Source organism: Halichoeres trimaculatus, unplaced genomic scaffold (assembly GCF_033239565.1).
Source record: "Halichoeres trimaculatus isolate MK-OKI-2021-1 unplaced genomic scaffold, fHalTri1.1 fHalTri1_scaffold_1, whole genome shotgun sequence".
NCBI classification, from domain to species: Eukaryota; Metazoa; Chordata; class Actinopteri; order Labriformes; family Labridae; genus Halichoeres; species Halichoeres trimaculatus.
In genome coordinates, this window is record NW_027437179.1 from 15,041,274 (window position 1) to 15,061,481 (window position 20,208).

Sequence of the window (20,208 nt, forward strand, 5' to 3'; positions counted from 1 at the left end):
CAGAGAACACAAGAAACACTGAGACTTTAAAGACTGGGGAGTAATCAAACACAGGTGAGAAACAAGACACAGGTGACACACATGAGTGGCAATCAACCTGGAGGGAAACACAAGGAGAAGTAAGGCCCTCCTCACACGAGGACGACCCCGTATCGTCTTGGCGTCGGCATCAAAACAGGTACCGCTGTTTACACATCGTAATGTACAAAGGCTTGTGCATTTACATGACAACGCAAAACTGTGGTCGGGTTGCCCGTCTGGTTCTGCTCTGAGGCGGGTTCCACGTCAACAAGTGCTCATGCACGCGTAACATGCTGCGTCTCTGCATGAGCACGTGTTGTTGTTGTTGTTGCCGTAGCTGGTGTTGTTCATGTTCTCTGAGAAAATGTTGATATAATAGTCGAAGCAATATTTGTAGCTGCTGGTACAATATCAGAGTCAGTCCGCCTGCCGCCATTGTTGTTGTTGTTGTTGTGTGACAACGTGGGTAGGGGGGGCGGGGAGTAGGAGGGGTACTATGAGGTCACCGTCGTTTCCGGACTTATCTGTTTATACCAGGTACGGCATGAAGACGAATACGCAGATATCCACCTGCAGACCCGTTTTCAAAAAAGATGCGCAGTCATGGACAAATACGCGTCTCCGTGTGTCAATATCACCGGATCGATAGTTATTTTTACCGGAGTCGTAGAAATTCGTACTCATGTAAAGCCCACCTAAGCCAACACAAGGAAACTCAAGACAGACCAGATAAATCCAAAACACAGAAACACTAACAGAAAAGACCTACACATGACAAGAACTAAACCAGAACCACAAGGAACAAGAACTAGACAAAAACAGGAAACACAGAAAACACACAAGAATAACTAAGATTAACATAAGAATGACTAAGATTAACATAAAAAGCATAAAACCAGAAACACAAAAGAAAAAACAAATAACTCAAGATATACTAGAAAATCCAAACCCTCTGAAATACACAACATAAACCAAAACCAAATCATCACACTGAGATGTACTGTGAGGCTGTTCCATTCTTGACTTAACAAAACAAAGAAGAAAATCTCAGAATCAATGCTAAAATTAAAAGTTATCTGGTCCCTGTTGAAAATTGTGCTGCAGAGTTCTGGACTAACTGTAAGTGTGAATATGTAAAATTGACTTCATTTGCATGATATCAGCAATTGGTGTCGCATAATTTGCATTATTGGCTGCTGGAGAAGAACTTGCAACTAATGACATCTTTACATTGACTTAAATGATAATCAGTTGCATAAGTGATTTTATTGGTGTTTGGTGTAAACACCAGCATTAGACTTTCCATATGGCTAAGCAGATACTGTCCTTCAGCAGTCTGCCTGCATACCCCTCAAAACCGCAACCTGCAGAGGATACTCTGAAAATTTGTCAAGACACTGAAAGTCGTATTATTTTGTGTGTGATCAAACAAAAAATGATGAAGTTATTCATGTAGCTTCAGAACACAGTGTGTGAAAAGGAGCAAAGCACCAGTCAAAGTTCACAAACAGGAAATGAAAGTCACAATGCAACATTTGCAACATTTGCAAATCTGTGTGCATCCTGATGTAACAGCTCTATCAGCCAAACACATGCACAGCTTAGTTTTGAGTAAAAAGAGAGGAACTGAGAGACTTTCTATTCTTCCATAGAGAAGTAAGTCTGGTTGTGCGGAGGAAACCCCTCACTTTAACTGTCCCCTCAGTCAAAATAAGTCAGAATCCTACCATTAACATCAAGAGATGCTACAGAGCAGCCCATGAGTGGGGGAATCTGTGAGGAAGCGGGCTGTTGTAGCAGCTTTATTACTTTAAGAGTGTCTTTGTTGTGAAGATGTCTTTGACACAGCTCCAGAGGTTTATAAATGACTGATGACCTTCCAGATGTGTGTATATGGGTCAGCTTTCAAATTAGCTGAAGGATCAAACTTTACAGTTTTCCTGGCCTTGCAGAGGATTTTGAAGCAGAGGTCAACACGGGAGACAACAACAGCAGATTCCAGCGTATAGCCAGCTGTTTTAAGTGCTCGACCATCTTCTACAGACAAAGGAGAAATTACAATTCTAATTTATTTATGTATACAGAGAGCTTGGCCAAGCTGTCACTCAGCCATTGAAAAGAGATTCGGTGCTTCCCCCTGCTTCTTATTCCCTCCTTTATACTGGATTTTTGGCTTGCTGTAGTAATCAGAGAAGACGGAAAAATTCTGAGCTCTCTAACCTGTTAGTTACTTTTTTTTTTTTTGCTTGCCACAGGTATATACTAACTGCATTTACCCACTTGCTTTTATGTAAAAGCAAACTCTGCTGTTGTTGTGTATAGAATGTTTTCATATCGCCCTTTTTATCTCTCATGGTATTATTTTTCTGGGAACAGATTTTTCCTGTTTTTCTTCTTTTTTTTCTTTCTGAGTATGTCTTTCTCCCTCACAAACATATTTTGTGAGATTATGATATGATTCCATGCTGAAGTGGACTGGGTCATCAAAAGACACGGTCCAATTATAGGTATCAGCATACTATGTAGTAAGCTGACACCCATCAAAGCATCTGATCTGCGGACGAGGCTCCATTCATCACAACAGTTTTCCCATTAGGCGTGAGGAGATGTGAAGACAGACTTTCCTCATTTGGAGATGTGACTCACTTTCCAATCCATTCTTGTTCAAGTCAAAAATAATGAAGCACGCTATACAAAGAACATCAGAAGAAAAATCTGCAAAGAGTAGTAAAAGGGAAAAAAATGTGAGTCAAACAAGCCTCAGGATCCTTGATCCACATTAGATGGCTCTTTTGTTTTATATCTCTAACAGCAGTCCCCCAACCAACCACCCACCCTTACACACAAACTCACCTCACACACACACACATCCCTCCTCACCTCTACATCACCAACTCCCGCTCTTGATAAAGATGCCTCTGTTGTATGCTCAGCAGCACGGAGGCACTTTAATCAGAGCAGGTATACAAACATCTGCCAGGCAGGCTTGAAAGAAGCTTAACAAACTTGACTGGTCAAAAAGCAGGTAAATTACAGAGACAAAATGACACGTGTGATTAAAAGAATCCATGCTGCTATTACCTTTTGCGCTTCACACCTACAGTGGCACAACAGAGTGCCAGCAACTCCCACCCCGCTAATTACCATTATCTGTGAAATGGTGGGGTTTGACTCATTAGTTCCATGTGCATTTAATTAGAAGCAGTCTGAAATTGGATTTAACTTATTACTTTTTCATGGATCACTTTCTTGTCATCACTTCAAATTGGATTGCAGCCCCAGGTAACTAATTATGCCAGCCACAGGATCAGGAGTGGAGAGATAGGTAATTAGGAACAACACTGTCGGACCCTTGCTGATAGTCCACCAGCACAAGGGTGGGAGGAGAAGGAAATGAGGCTCGTTTGTGGCCTTGGACACAAGCGTAGTTGGTTAAACTACACTTTACTGCAAAAGAGCCTTTAGAGGTACTCACCTCCTATTCCCTGGCATTCAGAGGAATATTTCGCTGATTTTGTATTATTTCACCAAGGTGTCTTTGCTACCAGTGTAATGCTCAGATTAAGCTTGTTTCACTTTTAAAATCGTACCTGAGACAAGGCTTCATTAATCACAGCAGGTGAGCAGAGAGCACGGTCCATGTGTGGCACAGGGACTTCAATGACAATGACAATGACGTGTACTGTTTGTGGCTTCTGTCTTTATCTGCAGTCATTGTAAAAAGAATACAGAAATAGTAGGAAGAAATGGAAGACATGAAATCTATGATGGTCAAGAGGCTAAAAAGGGTCTCTTTGAAAGGGATGGACTGTTTTTCAGATAGGGCACATGATGGTAGACTTGTAGTGGCAGCTTTCATGATGCTTTGAATGTAAAGTTTCCATATAGAAAATTAAAGCAGAAATATTTGTGTTACTTGAAAGGTTGCCTTTATTTTTCTATCAGTTCCACTTATCACTATTGTCAAACAGAGGACCGACTTCTAATAATGTTTGAAATCCATGCAAGCACAGCAGGAGCTATTCTTATGGGCACCATTAGTAGTTGAAACCATCGTCACCCCTTTGAGGTACCCCCCCCCCATGTCTCTCTGTTTCTTCCCTTTGAATAACCCCCTTATTTTAGGGTTTCATTATGCGCAGCCAACTATGGCCATCTCCGTCTCAAGATGAGGTATATGTTCAGTTAACCTTTAAAGTTGTAGAGCACCTCTCCAGTGCACGCTCCTCCCCCACTTTTGCTTGCACTTACATTTGTGGTTTCTATAGGGGTAAATCATGATGTGACTGAACCCAGGAATCAGGTCTAGGCCCAGTTTGTACGACAACATTTCATCTGGAAAGGCTGAAACTCGGTGAAAACGCCATGAAAAGAATCTGCATTTACACGGACACGCTGAGACTGAAAACGCTGTAGTAAGCATGCCCGGCCTGTAGTCGGCACTATCACTGTCTTGTTTTCTTGATTTCTACCTAAGTAGAGTTGAGCCGATCATCTGGTGTATTGGCGAATACCAAGTGCAAAAGTGGAGCAACAGATGCATATTTTGTAGCAGCACAAGCACAGCACGGTAGTTTGAGACAATTGCAACAACGGTACTGTTTTACTGTTGTATGCACTCGTGGGGACGTCAGTGTTTCCACTGAAAACACCAGCTTACTGTTAACACGGCAACAGTGTCGGCAGGGTTTAAAAAAAATTTCAAAAGTTTGCATTTTAGGTCGGCTGAAACGCTGTTTCCGTGTAAACGCAAGGCTGAAACGAAACAAAAGTTTTGTCATGTAAACGGCCCCTGAATGATCCAGACTGAAGCTAAACAATTCTTTAAAAAAAATCTGACCAACCCACTTATTTTGCAGGAAGACCCATTGCATGATAACAACATATGGTTACTATAGTGCTCCAGTTGGCGATTGGAACACTGGGCTGTAGTCTTTAAGCTTGAGCTCAATCAGTTCTGGCCCAGTTATATGATGTGACACTGAGGTGTTCTCAGAACATGGTCCTTAAATGGCACAGGGATGCATGGAAGTGGTAGCCCAAAAGCAAATGGTTTTGGTATGAGACAATAATCAGCATCACAAATATTACTCAAAAAAAAAAAGACCTGGACAAGGCATCAGGAGTCACTCCTTGTATTTGGTTTTAATATATCTGAAAACAAAAGTATAACATTTCATTCAAATCATGTTGACATTACTCCAAGCTTGCAAAAATGACTCAGCCAAATCAAATGTGAATCTTTTTAGACTCACAAAGGAAGTGACTCAATTAATATATAGTGATTTTTTACTCATACTGCCAGGTGAGGTATTCACACTCTGTTACTTCCTTACCTTTTTGAGGGAGCCTCTTTTATCCAGCCAGACAGCTGAAGACATAGGAAATATTGGATGGGAAAAGTGTTTTGGGGGAGGTAGGCGTGCAGAAAGAGATGGAGATTTTGGTAGATTAGGGTGGGGAGGTGAGACTTTACAGTCAGCAGATCACTTAGCTTAGCAGTAAGGCTCAAAGTAGTGGGAAACCTGCTGCCTTTGAGTGTTATCTAGTCAGACAACCAGCTAAACCAGATGGAGTAAAACCATATTGTTTGTTGTTTATACTCAGAACATTAGAGTTGACTTAACAAAGAAGATAGAGGATGTTGTTGTGTACTCTAGAGGAGGTATTGGTTTTTTTTCCCAGTTGAAGAAGCAGAGCTATCTTTTTTCCCTCCCCTTTTTGGTTTTTAATATAAAGGTTAAACAAAGCTAAGCACCTGGCTGCTTTAATGTCAAACTGAATAGACCTTACAAGAGCAAGGACTCAGCAGTCTTCAGACCTTATTCTCAAGGCTTAAACTAGAAGTAGATTTATTTACATGCTATTTGGATCTTTACCTCTAGGGTGTTGTGTTTCCGTCAGTATCCTAGGAAGAAATAGTTAAATGCCATTCAGTCTGCAAAATGTCACAAACAGACAATTCATCAGTTCAGTGTACAATCCTCAGAAGGAGTTCATCAGTTTGTTTTTGTAAAAGTCTCAAGGTGATGTTGTAATGAAACCCCATTCTGACACATGTGCCTTTGAGGTGGTTCACTCTGTCAGGAGTGATCATCTCAACACCAAGGTCAGGCCTTGCATAAAACCCCAGGATCAAGCTGAATCTTTGCCTGTTTCCTTGTCATTTAGTGAAAATGTATTATGATTTGTGTATATTATAGAATTGGGTTTGGAATGATCCCGTCAGAATAAAGTCATATGTCCCATTTCAGCAGCCAAGCTGAGATCTGGAAGGCTGCTGTGTTAGGTGTGCCATCACAGCCAAAACGATGACTGTCAGTTTGACTCAACCACAGCGCCGGGTGCACCCTACCATTCCCAGGGCATGCTAGCATTTGAGTTGATGATGTTTCCCTTCCAGCTATGAACCCTCTTAACCCTCCATCCCACTTTGTCATTTACCCATACACACACACACACACACACACACACACACACACACACACACACACACACACACACACACACACACACACACACACACACATGCACATGCACATGCACACACACACGCACATGCTCATGCATGTATACATACAGTATTTCTTGTTATAAAGCTTTGTTGTTTAAGGTTATTGAGGAGTTTTTTTTCAGCAATGATAATAATAATAATAATAATAATAATAATAATAATAATAATAATAATAATAGTAACAACAATAATGATAATAATAATAAATATTATTATTATTACTGTTATTATTACTGTTATTATTACTGTTATTATTATTATTATTTATATTGTACAAAAAATCTAATGCTGCTGGGAGTAATTTTATTTTGAAAAAAATTAATGACAAATGAAAATTAAAACAGTAAGTGAAAGCAAATAGGAGCAAATATTCAAAGAGATAAGATAATTCAAAAAATAAAAGCAGCTTCAGTATTCTTAAGGGAACATCTAATTGTAGTTGAATTTAATCAACAGCCCCCCCCCCCTTCCAAAAAATTATTATTATTATTATTATTATTATTATTATTATTATTATTAATAATAATAATAATAATAATGATAATAATAATAATAATAATAATAATAATAATAATAATAATAAATTTAATAAACAAACAAATAAATAAATAAATCAAAAACTACCAAAAACTAAAATTGCTGCTTTTTAAGTTTATGGAATAAGGTGGCTTGTCTCGTCTTTGATGAGAGTGTGTTCCAAATCAAAGCTGCTTAGTCAGAATTTTGTAATGCTGAATGCATTAAGATAAGACAAGATAAGATATGATAAGATAAGGCACACAGTAGGATACAAATTTGCAGAATTACCAATGCTAACAGGCAGTGTTCAATTAAAAAACAAACAAACAAAATCCCTTATTAGGAATACACAAGGAAAGAATGATATTGCACATGTCATCTAGAGCATGAGCATGAACAGATCAATTGTAGTACGAGAAATATGTTGAAAACCATTATATTGACTTAATGCACAGACTGAAATGACAATGTAAAAACCATATATGGTAAAACAAAACAAAACAAACAAACAAAATAAAAAAAAATGTAAATACTTTGCCCATTTTTCTGCAGCACAACATTGTTCTTAGTATGTAGCAGATCCAGGGTTGTCAGAGGATGAAGACACCCTTACTTCTATCACACCTACTTCACTCAGGACTGAACAGACCTCCAACAAAAACTCCATTCTGCAATGACACCATCTTAGACTGGAGATGACAGCATCATGTGCGCTCACTCCTGAACACACACAGAAACAGACACATGATCTTACACAGATGCCCACACACAACTAGGGGGTTTCTTACAGTTCACAAACATGACAATTGGTGCCTCTGACTATCAGATCCACAAATATGATAATAAGACTGAACAGTACTCATTATAAATGTGGTGCGGCCATGTAATCCAGTCATAAAACTAAGTAAATAAAGAATACATTGCATGTTGTTACTCAAAAGATCCTGCAGATTATCTTCCCTGAGGTGCACAATGGGAGCAACATCTCTAACTCATTTCCCTGACTGTTCCTAGCTTAACCTGCAAAAGATAGCTGGACATGATGCTCACTTTAAACCTGTTTTAAAATAGGGCCCAAAATTTCTCAGTTCAATGTAGGGTTATACTTTTCTCATGCTGAGAGTCTATGTGCTGATTAACTATATGTGCTTCTAATGAAAGTAAAGACAAACACTTAAACAACAGACTATGGGGAAGTTGTACCACTGGCTTATATTACTGTAACTCCATTTTGCAGCTGATAACCTCTTTCAGTCTGAATATGACTCATCAAAAGTATTTGTGTTAGTTCTGGTAGGTTATGGATGTTAAAAGCTTATTGTATGATACTTTATGGTAATTAAGTGTAATTATTATTTTTTTTTTAAAAAAAGAAGAAACAATTCTTGTAACTTTTTTATTCCACCTTAATTAATAAGACAACTTAAGAGATGAGATATATGGATAGAAGAGAGGGGACCCTCAAAAGGCTTAGGCTGGGAGCTAAACCTAAATCAAGGAGTGTAGCTACTGTTTATAAAGTGCCTGCTCTCTTGAGTGAAAAACTCTCACCCTAAGACACTTACTCTAAACAAGACATAAACCATTTTAGTAATGATATCAAGGACGATTAGAAATCAAGAAATTTAAGTTGTTAGGGTTGATAAATTTGCTCTCAACCTTTTTGCATGTTACAGCTTGCTGTAACCACAACATGCAAAGCTGAATGGGCCTCTACTGAACTAGTTTATGTACACCACAGAGCTAGCTATGTAGCTGTGTCATTTAAAGTAGGGGGGACTATGACTTTGACAGAGTTATAATCTTTGAGAAAGATCATCAAAATGCTTTAATCAATGAACTAAGACTTAATCTCCTGAGACCTGGGATAAGTAAGACCTATTAAGTATAATAACTGATTTTATTTTGAAAATTTGGATTTTATTTGTTTCCTTTCTCTGTTTTCCTATGGGAGCTTTGTTCTACCAAAGAAGTTTTGCTTATATCCCTGCCTACTTGTTTCAATAAAATGGGTGTAATGTTGAAATATCACTAAAAGATGAAGTGGGCAGTGTCTCTGAATGTGGCTACTGGGCCAAAGTTTAAAAAAATGAAGTATCATGGGTCTGGGAGGCAGAAATGTAATGTCTTCATATGTGTACTCAGGGTCTTGGAGGTAAAAGTTAACCAAAAGTTGTATACAGGACTGAATACTTCTTGTTTTAATCACGTGCACTGTGTGCAGGTGAGCTCCATGAATGCTGGTTAGAGTTGAAGGGATGCATTTTTAAAGTTTTATGGGATGCTATTCAACCAGTTTTGTGCAAAATTGTTTGCAAAGCTTGTGAAATGTGTTTTTGGCAAGGCTTGATTTATATGCCAAGTTTGCTTAGTTTTTGTGCACACTACAATATGGGATTCAGTAAAGACAGAAAGAAGAAGGGAAGAAAAAAAGAAATCAGGGTAAGGGAAGTATGTGTTGCTCTGATTATCTCAGCAAAATACAATGAGCGAAACTTTTACTCAGTCAATTTTCAATAGAGATGGGTGGTGTTTATAGTTTATTTGACAATATGGTTTTTGTCCATTCCTTCTTTTCAGAGGTAAGTGTTGAAAACAATAAAATAAGAAGAAACCTCTTACATATCTGTTGTTTCCCTTGGGACATTATATAGAGCAGCTGTTATTTATATTTGGGTCCCACACCTGCCCTGCTGACTCGCACTGTCAGTACATAATTATTTACTTTATACAGTGCAAAAGACTATGTTTGTCTTTTCATGACAATGCTCCATGTTTGCACAGCTTTTCAAGGAAAATAATGAGTATACCTTTGCAAATTTCTCTACTTCTTCCTGTGTTTTATCCTTCTCTTTTTGCATAAGGAGTAAGATTCTGGGGTTGTAAGCGGGAGCAGATTACTCACTGGTGGTGTTTTTGGGAGGCTTTGTAATTGGAGCTGAGTTGTTATCTCTAGCCAGAGATGTGTTGAACAAAGCCCAGCCAGGCCAGACATTAACTCATACTTTCACTCTTACCCAAGCAGGAAATGGGAGTATTTTATAATGTCACCCACTCTGTCATGAAAACAATAGCTCTGTACTCTTTGGAAACTATCACGAGGGATGTCCATTGACGACTTAAGGATAATGATATTTTTCTTTGCACAGGAAAAAGGAATCTATGTAGCATTTGTATCACATCAGCACATGTGTAATTATTTTCTATTGCACAGGAACAGAGGCATCGGAGTAGAAAGACAGTGTGTAAAAGAGGGAGCTTGAACTGTGTGTCTGCTAAATTTATCATGAGGCCTTTGGGAGCGTTGAAATGAGAACAGTGGCCTATTACTGCTAAGAAGGTGTTTTATTGAAAATATGCGGACATACCACTTCAGGGAGGACGCCAGGGAGAAGAGTGTGACTACTGTAGACCATTTTGTGCATGTGTGTGTTTGTGCGTGTGTGTTCAGTGTGCGTGCATGCAGTTATAAGAGCATGTCTGTGTGTCTGTGACTTTTGTGTGAGCTGTCTTGATGATTTCAGAAAGAAAATAAGTGTCCTTTTCTTCCCTTTTAATTATTCACCATGTTACGTATTGTAATTGTCACTTTTAATACTTGAGGTGCCAAAGTCAATAATTTATATAGGTCAGGCCAGCTTAGAAGAGCTCTTTGTTAGTTATTAGCGGACGAGAGCAGTGACTTGTTATGCAGTCGCTCTGTTTATTTTACCAGTGTGTTTGCAGACTGGAATCCATCCCGTGAACATTCCTTCATCCTTGGCCAAGGATTTATAAATGTTGATATAAAGGGTGTTTGGGAACTCTGTTATGCAGCTCTGTGTTTGTTGTCATTACAATTAACAAAGTGAGGTGATAATCTAGCTTCATGCTTTTCCTCCTCTTCTTTGCCTGAGTGGATTGCACAAGTTAGTGAGCTAGATTATATTGCTGTTACATTAAGTAGTTCTGATTAGCAGCTTATTCCATTGAGTTGTGCTTTTTTTCTGTACAATGCATTGCTGAGCTATAGTTCTGGATGGCTTCAAAGAAATAACGCTTAAGATTCATGTGGGTCAGGTACAAGCTGAATACACTGTATGAGCCAGAGTTCCTTTTCCTGCCTTCTCCTTTCCCTGATGAGTTCAGAGGAATCTCCAGTAGGTGGCAGGGTCCTGTTTTAAATGCCTGTCTTTTCCATTTACCAAGTGCATATGGGTGTTAAAGACTGAGATGATATTATGACAGCTAACTGCTCTTGTTTGGATGGACTTGGATGAATTGCTTAAAAGGTTGTATAATGTTCTCTATTATTGAAAATGGATTTGCTATGTCGAAAAGTGGTTTCACATCTCCCTGGAAGTTTTCTAAAGGCAAAAATGGGAATGTTCAACCTGTTTCAAATCTCTTTAAAACAAATACACACAAACTAGTTCTCAAGTGCACTGTGACTGCTACTGAAGAGTGGAGGAGGTGAAAGCTAAAGAAAACTGTGTTGAAGATATTCTTTTTATTATTAAAGAGTTTTGTTAAAGTCTCAGCTTTGTGAATGTAAAATCATGAGCATTTGTTGATTTCAGCTAGTGAAATGAGTTGTGTCTTTGTTCGTGCACTGTAAACATTCCATTAAACAGAACAATGAAGGGCTGATAGCTGGGCCAGTTGTCTTTCCTCCCACTGGATAGCTTTGTTTACTTATCTGTTGTTTAATTAAAGGGCCTCTTTTCTTTAGGCTCCCATTGTTTCAAAACCATGGCCAGAGTCCCGGAAAGGTCAAAGGGTTAACAGCCGTCAACTGTTTTTTTTTTTTTCTTTTAAAGGGGCCTTCACACAATGGCACGAGTTCACCTGCAGCTCAGCCCGCGGCTTCCTATTGTGCGGCCCCGTTTGAATTGATTATGTTTAGAGGGCTCGTTGTGATTGGTGGAGAAGGGCGTGGTTGATTGGATAGTTTTGTATCTTGTCAGCCAAGGAGCAACCCTGCATGTGCTAACTGTCTGTATCCCGAGGAAGGTTTGAGACACCACAACACAACAGCGGTAGTTCTCGGCGTCCCTGCCTGCTCGCCTGTGTGCCTCTATCTCTCCCAGCCTTCCTCCCACTCGCTCTCACACCCTCTCCCCCTCTCCCTCTCTGCTGCTCTGGCTGTCCGTCTCTCCCTCTCTTCCCCTCTCTGCCCAGCTCCTCGCTCTGCTTCACTCCACACCGCGTGGCCCAGCACTCTGTTTACCCTGCCAGCTAAATGGAGTTTGTCAGGTTTGTCAATATGATTGATTTTCTTGATTTTGCCAGCTTTCTTGTGTTAAAAACTTGACGACTCATTTTGACACGGGAAGAAGGAGAAGGAAAGCCGGTTTGTTTTGTCGCTTCTGTGCTACACTGTGTTTATAGTTTTATTTAGCAGTTTGTATGAGAGAAGGGGTTATCCAAGGTCTACTTTGGCGCTGGCACCCTGGCAGTGGGGAGGATTGTACTGATAGGGACAACACGGGAGGCAGGTGGCATGTACTTTTTAGATTTACATCAGAGTGTTGTGTATGCTGTACATTCTGAGACATGGATGCTTTGGTGTTTACTTCTTTCTGGTTTCACTGATGGGATGAAATTGTATTTTCACTTTCTTGTTTCTAAGTTACACTATTACATTCCTGACTGTTTGGGATACTATCTGAGTGTCATTTCCAACTGTTTGTTTAGTTTTGTTTACTTTTCTGTTAGTGAGCCAACCAGTTAAGCAGGATCTGTTCTGTGCTGCATGTAGTTTGAATTATGGGCATTTCTAAGAAAAACAGAAGACATATTTGTCACTTTTCACTGTTGTTTTTCTCTGGAAAATAATTTATTCTTGCTTTATTGTCTTGAATACTTCCAAGGTAAGTTTTCTAAAAAATGTGCCTGTGGTGGTTTTGCTGGTTTCTAATTTTCTAAAACATCATCTGACAAAAGGGGTGCAGGTTAGACTTTTTTTTTTATTAGCTCTTCACTGTGGCCTGGACTCATCCGTACTTTTCTCATGGTGTCACAAAAAATTAAGAATGAAAGGCACAGCTTTACAGTTTTACAGACACTTTTAAAATTCAAAATAATTGCTCATGTCTGCTGGAAAAGTTAGATTGTGGATATGCCTCCGTGCTTGTGTGCGATAATTGTTGCAACAAAGAGAATACAGACTGTCAGGAAGGAGAAGTTGTAGTTTCCTTTTTTTCAGGTCAGCTGTATACAGTCCTAAAAAAAGAGGTTTCATACAGAAGACAACTTTCAACTTTTTTATTAGACAATCAAATGTTTTTTTCTGTGAAAGAAATTTCAGTTATACACTAATACAACTTTGAAAGATCTTATTTTAGCTAAATGTATCAGAGCTTAAAAAAAGTATGTCTGGAAGTAAGGAGGGAAAGGGAAATCATCAGCATTGGAGAAAATGTGATCATTTAGAGGAAGATAGAAGAAGCCTAAACAGGACAGTGTGCTCTGTAATGCCGCACAGCTGTGCCGACATTCACAGTTTGGGAGAGCTTGGGTGCGTGCTGATTGGGTTGGCAGTTTGTAATCAAAGTTGATTTATTGTTCATTAGTCGTGCATTAGCCCTTTCAAGCAGGGGTGTTATTTGTGCAGTGGCCTGTCAAGGCAAGGGGGCTGCCAGCACCTGTCATTTTTAAACCATGACATAGGCAACCAGATATTAGCTGTTCATGCGTAGAGGAGAAACAAGGGGTAGCGGCAAGTGCCTCACCCTTGCTGGGATATCCTTTACAGTGATGGTCTTTACTTTGTAGTGGAGCGGGCAGACGGCACAATTCTCTAGCTGTGATACAGTGAGACACCATCCTCTGTTGTTATCCCAAGACTTTTAGAGTGAAGGATCATTTTACTTAGGAAAGGCTTTCATTCATTCTTTCAAAAAAGATTTTCAGTGCTGATAACTATATTTCAAATCAGGATATTTACTCAAAACTTGCGTTCCAAGGGGCTGATAACATGAAGATAAGATTGCAGTGTGTGGTGAAGTTATTTGTTTTCACCTCTCATCTTTTTATGTCTTTAAAACACTGAAGTACAAAATAGCATTGACGAGTGTTGTGGATGGACAAACACAGTTTGGATGATCTGATTTTCAGTTGATGCTGTTGATCTGTCTTTTTCTCCTTTTATTTGTTATCCCTACATAAACTTTATGTGCACAGAGTAAGATCACAGGTGTGATTAAAAATTTTGAATCTTGTCCGAGAAAAAGAATTTGTTGTGTGTTGATGGCGAGCACAAAATAGAAACATCCTGCTGTGTTCGACTTTGTTTTTTGACTGTAGTTTCAGTTTATTTTTTAGTGGTTTGAGTCATTTAACAAGATCTTTTTGTGGTTAAGTAATATAACTGAGTAACATTCGGTATTGCAAAGAGCGCTGATATACCACAGATCACAGGCATGCAGAGTAATCCACACTGGAGGTTAGAAACTGACAAAAGCAGAAGAGCTACCTATTGTATGTTGGCATGTGGCTGTCATCTTGATTTTTTTTAGATAAGGTTTCAGATGCCATATTCTTTTTTGTTTGAAGTTTATTCTTTAAAAGTCAAAATGAGCTTAAGTGAATTAAGTCACATGTTTAGCTATTGAAATAAAATATTTTAAATGAATATAACTTTAAGCTGTGTGCGACAAAGCAAATATACCCAAATGAATAAATTGGTATTGTTTCATCAGTTGTCAGAGAATTCCCTCTGTTGTCCTGACCTCGTGGTTTTGCTTGAAAATGATCTCTCTGTCCAGTTTTTGCATTTTTAAAGTGTTTTTTGTCATCGAATAAAAGTAATGCAAGTAGTGATATTTATGCTTGTGTTGAATGTGTGTGTGTTTGTGTGTGTGTGTGTGTGTGTGTGTGTGTGTGTGTGTGTGTGTGTAAGAGAGAGAGCATGTCCTTGTATGTGAGTTTATTGGGGGGGGGGCTTGCCTGCAGTGATGGGTGCTAACAATTAGAGAAAAACCTTAAACTTGCTGCTCAGCTGTTATTGTTGGGGCCAGAGCGTACTTATTTCAGCCTGCAGCTTGTTTGCTTGAACCTGACTCTGGAAAAGCTCAGTCAAAAACCTGTTTGTTTGTAGAAATGTAAATTTAAACAAAATCTTAGGATTTGTTTTTGTAGATGCTCCATATATTTTTGGGCTCCAGAACACACTTCATTCTGAAATGACAAAATAGGGGAAGTGATAGTGATGATGTAAATTATTTATTTTATATCAGCTCAGTTGTGGATGGCAAGGAGGGATCAGTAGAGGCCTTTGCACATTAGCTAATCCCAACCAAGCTTTTTGGTTTATAGTAGTGTCCTATAATAATAATAATTATTATTATTATTATAGTTGTCATTGTTATCATTATTATGTCAGGGTTTTTTCATGGTCAGTATTTTATTTTTTCCTATCAGCTTGCTCGGTTGACCCATCACTTTTTGTACAAAACAAAGATTAAAAAAATCTGAATTTTGTCAAAATTTTCATCCAAAAACACTTAAATTCAAATTTAATGTAGTTTCCTTGCATAACTAAAAGCCAAAAAAGCAAAAGTGTCAAACAAACTAGACATAGTAATTTTTTCCAGGACTTCTGATTTCTTCTGTAGTTTTCCATTTAGCTTAATGCTTTGACAAACTAAACAAGATGACCCCAGAGGGCAACTGTAAAGATAAAGCATTTTCTTTTCTTTTCTTTTCTTCATGTTTTTTTTTTTCCTTCAGCAAGTCCTTACCTAAGCGGCAGGTGTAATTCATTGACCAGTCTTTATATTTCCTTCTTGCTCCCCATAACTTTTTACTTTTGAAAAAAAAAATGCATCAAAGCCTCTCAGTAGACTCTGACCTCTGAATTGTGAGAGATGGAGGCGTTATAGGGTCTCAGTTTACTCCACATCATTGGCTCTATTATATTTTAAGATGTTCATATTCCCTTAACTTTACAAACATTTTTGAAAGCGATGAAAAGAATTTAGCCCTCCATAGGTTTCCTTTGATATCAGCGGCTTATTTTACGTGAGCACCCGTTTGTCTGTCTTTGACTCGAGGCGTTGCAGACAGTAAAAAAACATAAATGAGCTGTCCCTATTTAAGCCTAAATTAATTTTGACAACTACAGTGGAAAGAAAAAACAAAATAATTTTTTAATCTGTCAAGTTAAAAAAACCAAACAATTCTTTACTCCCTGTTCATTTTTGTATTGTACAGGCACTTTTGTAATCTGCCTTTAAACCTGGTTTTACCCTTGAAATACAGTATGTATGTATGTGGTTGGTAAAATTAACTCACCGAAGTTAAGATTTGTCAATGTGTGTGTTTTGCCAGCAGGCCTGTGGTGGTACAATGCATTGCCTCTTGTCTCTTTTGCAGATGTGTGAGAGTGTACGAGGTTTGAGTGTTTATGCATGTGAGGCACCTGGAGAGCACCTCACATCGTAAAATTCATAAATGTCAGATATTTCTGGCATCCTTGGAATGTCCCTTTTTCACACCCTTGTGTTCATATAGAAGATTAGAGCTAGGTCAGTGGATCCCTCTAGTTATTAGCCTTGTATGGGCCTTCTTTTAGACTATCTTTGGATGGTGATATATTTTTGTGGATCAGGGATAAGGAAGTGCTTTAAATGGTGACTGGCGTCCTGGGTGTGGGTTTAATGGGCATGATACAGTGGCCAGGGTAATATTTTTCAGTTAAAGTGCTCCCTCCCACCCTTCCCCTCAATGGGATCCAGTCTTAGGCAGATTTTCACTCCTTCAACACAGGATTAAATGGTAGTAGTTTCATTGATCAATAGGTTAAGAAGCAGACAATCCTTCTTGCTACAAATGACCTCAGTACTAATGGAGTAATGGGTAATAAAATTGGGGTCTGTAATAGTGTCTTGGCTCTGCACATAGGAGGCTGCTCTAGCAGTGGTTACTGTGAACAAGACGTTCATGGCAAGGGAAGGTGTAAAGACAGAAAAGAGTTTAAATCATGAGCAGTTTATTTTAAATTAAATTGTCTGCTGTTGAAGACTTAAATTTCTTAATATGTCTTTGTTAACTTGAGATTGTAGTCCCCTTTTCTACACCATGATATCTATGATATGGTGTAATATAAAGAAATTATGAAAAAGAAATCACAAAACTGCAGTTTTTAATGTGTGGTTAAGGTATGACAGTATGATGAGAGTGGCAAACAATATAAATGTGGACGCTGAGTGCATGGCTTTTAATGATTACAGCATGTGATTTTGCAAAAGTCAAAATAATTTTAACATCAGAACATTAGATGGGGATTCACACTCCATTTCGTGTTCGAGATGAGAAATGTAAATTGTGTTTTAGCCCTGGATAGGTCTGAGCCTCTGTCTTTCTCTTGTGGCTGGAATAACACGGCTCAGTGTGGAGGAGCAGAGCTCCAGCATCAGAGCACCAGAGCTGGTCCTATTTGATATCACTGCCCTTTCCTCTCTTTATTTTTAGTGCAGGCTCTTCATTATAGCAGCGCTTTGTTGTTGTTTTATGTTACTGAGGGGAGAATGAAGTGATATGCATGCAGTGTGTGACAAGAAAGCACCTTTTAGCTAACAGAGGACATTTTAAACAGCAAAATCAGGCTCAGAAATATATGAAAAATTCAAAGGCTGTCATTAGACATAAGGCGGTCACACAATTTGGGTAACCTTGGTGAAGAAAAGACTGTCACCCATTATGCCCGCTCTTTCAGCTAATAACACTGGCCTTTGAAAAAGGCAACAGAAAAAAAAAATTAACACATGCATGTATACTTATGTGAAGCACTGTGTACGCAAAGGAGCCATCAAACATGTTAACTACATGTAAGTGCTATAAAACATCTTATTTCCTGTTTGTCATCTAAATGTCAAAGAAAGAGATTTTCATGGTATCACACATCGAAGCAGTAAGTGACAGCATCCAGGCCCACTCAGAGTCTGCTACACCGCTGGAGCAATTAAGGCACCCTGGCAACTGTGGGTGCTCTTTCAATGTCACAACAAATCACTTGTTTTGAGTCAGGCACTCACACCTTTCTACAAGGGGTAAGTTTTAGGCCTGCCTGTTATTCGCTGTGGCTCCTCCCCCAGGCACTCTTTATCTACACAGTAACATATCGTATTTGACAGTGTCTCTAATGAAATGTTCTCACATGACATGTTGTGCGATGAGCGTAGCGTGGCTTTTTTCAAGCAGTCTCTCATGTCCTCAGGTACAGCATGCTTACACTGTTGTAGAGAAGGCCTGTTTTGAGAAACATCAGGGATTTTGTCTGCAAAGGAAAGATGCAGGTGTGTGGGATATAATTTTATCGATGGGTTTGATCCACTCCTGTCTGTGGCTTGTTGAACCCACTTTAGGCTAGTGTTATCTTATCATGGTCAGGGGGGTTGAAATGTGTTAATTTCTTTATTTCTTTATTTGACTGGCAGCTGTGAGAGGTTGAAGAAAGTGTTAGAAAGCTGTTTTTAAATGTTTCTTGTCTTGACTTGTAATGTTCTGCTGAACTTATAATTTCTCCTTCTGTCTGTGTAGGTGCAGGGTCCTTTTTCAGTGGCTATGATGACACCTCAAGTGATAACTCCACAGCAGATGCAGCAAATCCTTCAGCAGCAAGTCCTGAGCCCTCAGCAGCTCCAGGTTCTTCTCCAGCAGCAACAGGCCCTAATGTTACAACAGGTAAAGTACTTTTACTTCTTTTTGTGTAGTTTTTTTCTATCATCTCCAAGCTGCTTCAAACTGTTTCAGTTTACCCACTGCTTAGCTTACACGACTTTCCTCACACATGGCACTGTCTCTTCTGCAGCAGCAACTCCAAGAGTTCTACAAGAAGCAGCAGGAACAGCTCCATCTCCAGCTTTTACAGCAGCAGCAGCAGCATGCAGGCAGCAAGCTGAGTAAAGAGGTAGGCGGGCATCACTTCAGCTACCTACCATTGAGAAGCCTGTAGGCCAGACAAATCATGGAAGACTGGGAGCGCCCTCCCCCAAGTGCATCTGCTTCCAGAGTTTTGGTTAAAGCAAAAGGAAGAGGAGAAAATCAATTAGCTAATTGATTAGCTAAGATGATGGTGTCTGTTTTTCTTTGAAGTTATGATTAGACCAAGGCCTTTTGTCTGTGTTCAAGATTTTTTGAAGGAAACAGGTATTGAATAAAAAAAAAATTGCTGTCTCTGTGAGCCATGTGTCGGACATAGTGAAAGGAGAAAGGGCGAAAAGCAATAACTCAAAACATAAACCGAAGGGGCTCTCAGTAATTAACATGAAAACGACAGAGGAGGAAAAGCCATGTTATTGTGAGATATCAGTGCAAGAACCGCTCTGAGCTTCATCGTTTGGGTTTAGATTTTTTTCTTCCTCTCCATCTTTTCAGAGTCTCGACTTCGCCCCTTTCAGTCAGCAGGGGTTGCTCATAGGCAGCAGCTTAATACGTGTTAATGACTGGAGGCTACAGACATCACTGTGGGAAAAGAAAATTATCATTGTCCAGTCAGGAGAAGTTCAAAGACAAACTGGGGATTTTTTTTCTCTTGTCCCAATTGGTTTCCATCTCTGGTGATGTGGAGGAGCACAGAACATGTAAAAATGTTAATAGCATGCACACACATACACATCTCTACACATGCTCACACTCATACACGTCCATGTGCTGTCCAAGCTCCCAACTTCAAAGTCTTTGCTCCTTAATTAATGAACTGTGGGCTTCAGTTTGGACAAGTTGTTGCATGATGCTCCCATAAATCAACATGACAGCAGAGCTTGGCAGCCTCAGATAGGGCCTGTCACCAGTCGTATCTGATGTAAATACTAGGGGAGCAAAGGAGAAAAGAGGGGGGATGGTGATGGGAGAAGCAAGGAGTTGCAATTGATCAGTTGAATGCAGTATGAGAATAAAAGAAAAAACTACTTTTGAAGCATATTATGTATGATCACAGGAAATGGATGCAGCCTCGAGAGGCTCCCTCTCTCTGCCAGTGTTTTCTTTCTTTCAGCATTGCTCCCTCTTTTTTTTCCAGTCACATTTCCAGCAGCCATCACAAGAAAGAATAAGAATTATGCAGTGACTCCCCTGTGGCTCCCAGACAATAACCCCCTGTTGTTGCTTTGTGCCTCTTTTATTTTAAAGGCATCAAAATTTAGTCTTTCAAAGATTTTTAACTTTATATT

General features: G+C 39.1%; 1 protein-coding gene across 3 annotated transcripts in view; it reads left to right on the plus strand.

The window, feature by feature from the left end:
• Positions 1-109: 109 nt before the first annotated feature.
• foxp1b (forkhead box P1b) overlaps positions 110-20,208 on the plus strand; it is a 52,583-nt gene continuing 32,484 nt past the window's right edge. The window contains exons 1-3 of one of the 3 annotated variants that reach the window (XM_074670708.1): positions 110-178; positions 18,578-18,721; positions 18,849-18,947. In XM_074670708.1, coding sequence (XP_074526809.1) covers positions 18,602-18,721; positions 18,849-18,947 — 219 coding nt within the window. In that variant the 5' untranslated portion in view covers positions 110-178; positions 18,578-18,601. Of the gene's footprint in view, positions 179-11,943; positions 12,290-18,577; positions 18,722-18,848; positions 18,948-20,208 lie in introns of those variants that run through there. The other 2 variants (XM_074670700.1, XM_074670717.1) reach the window with 2 other exon arrangements.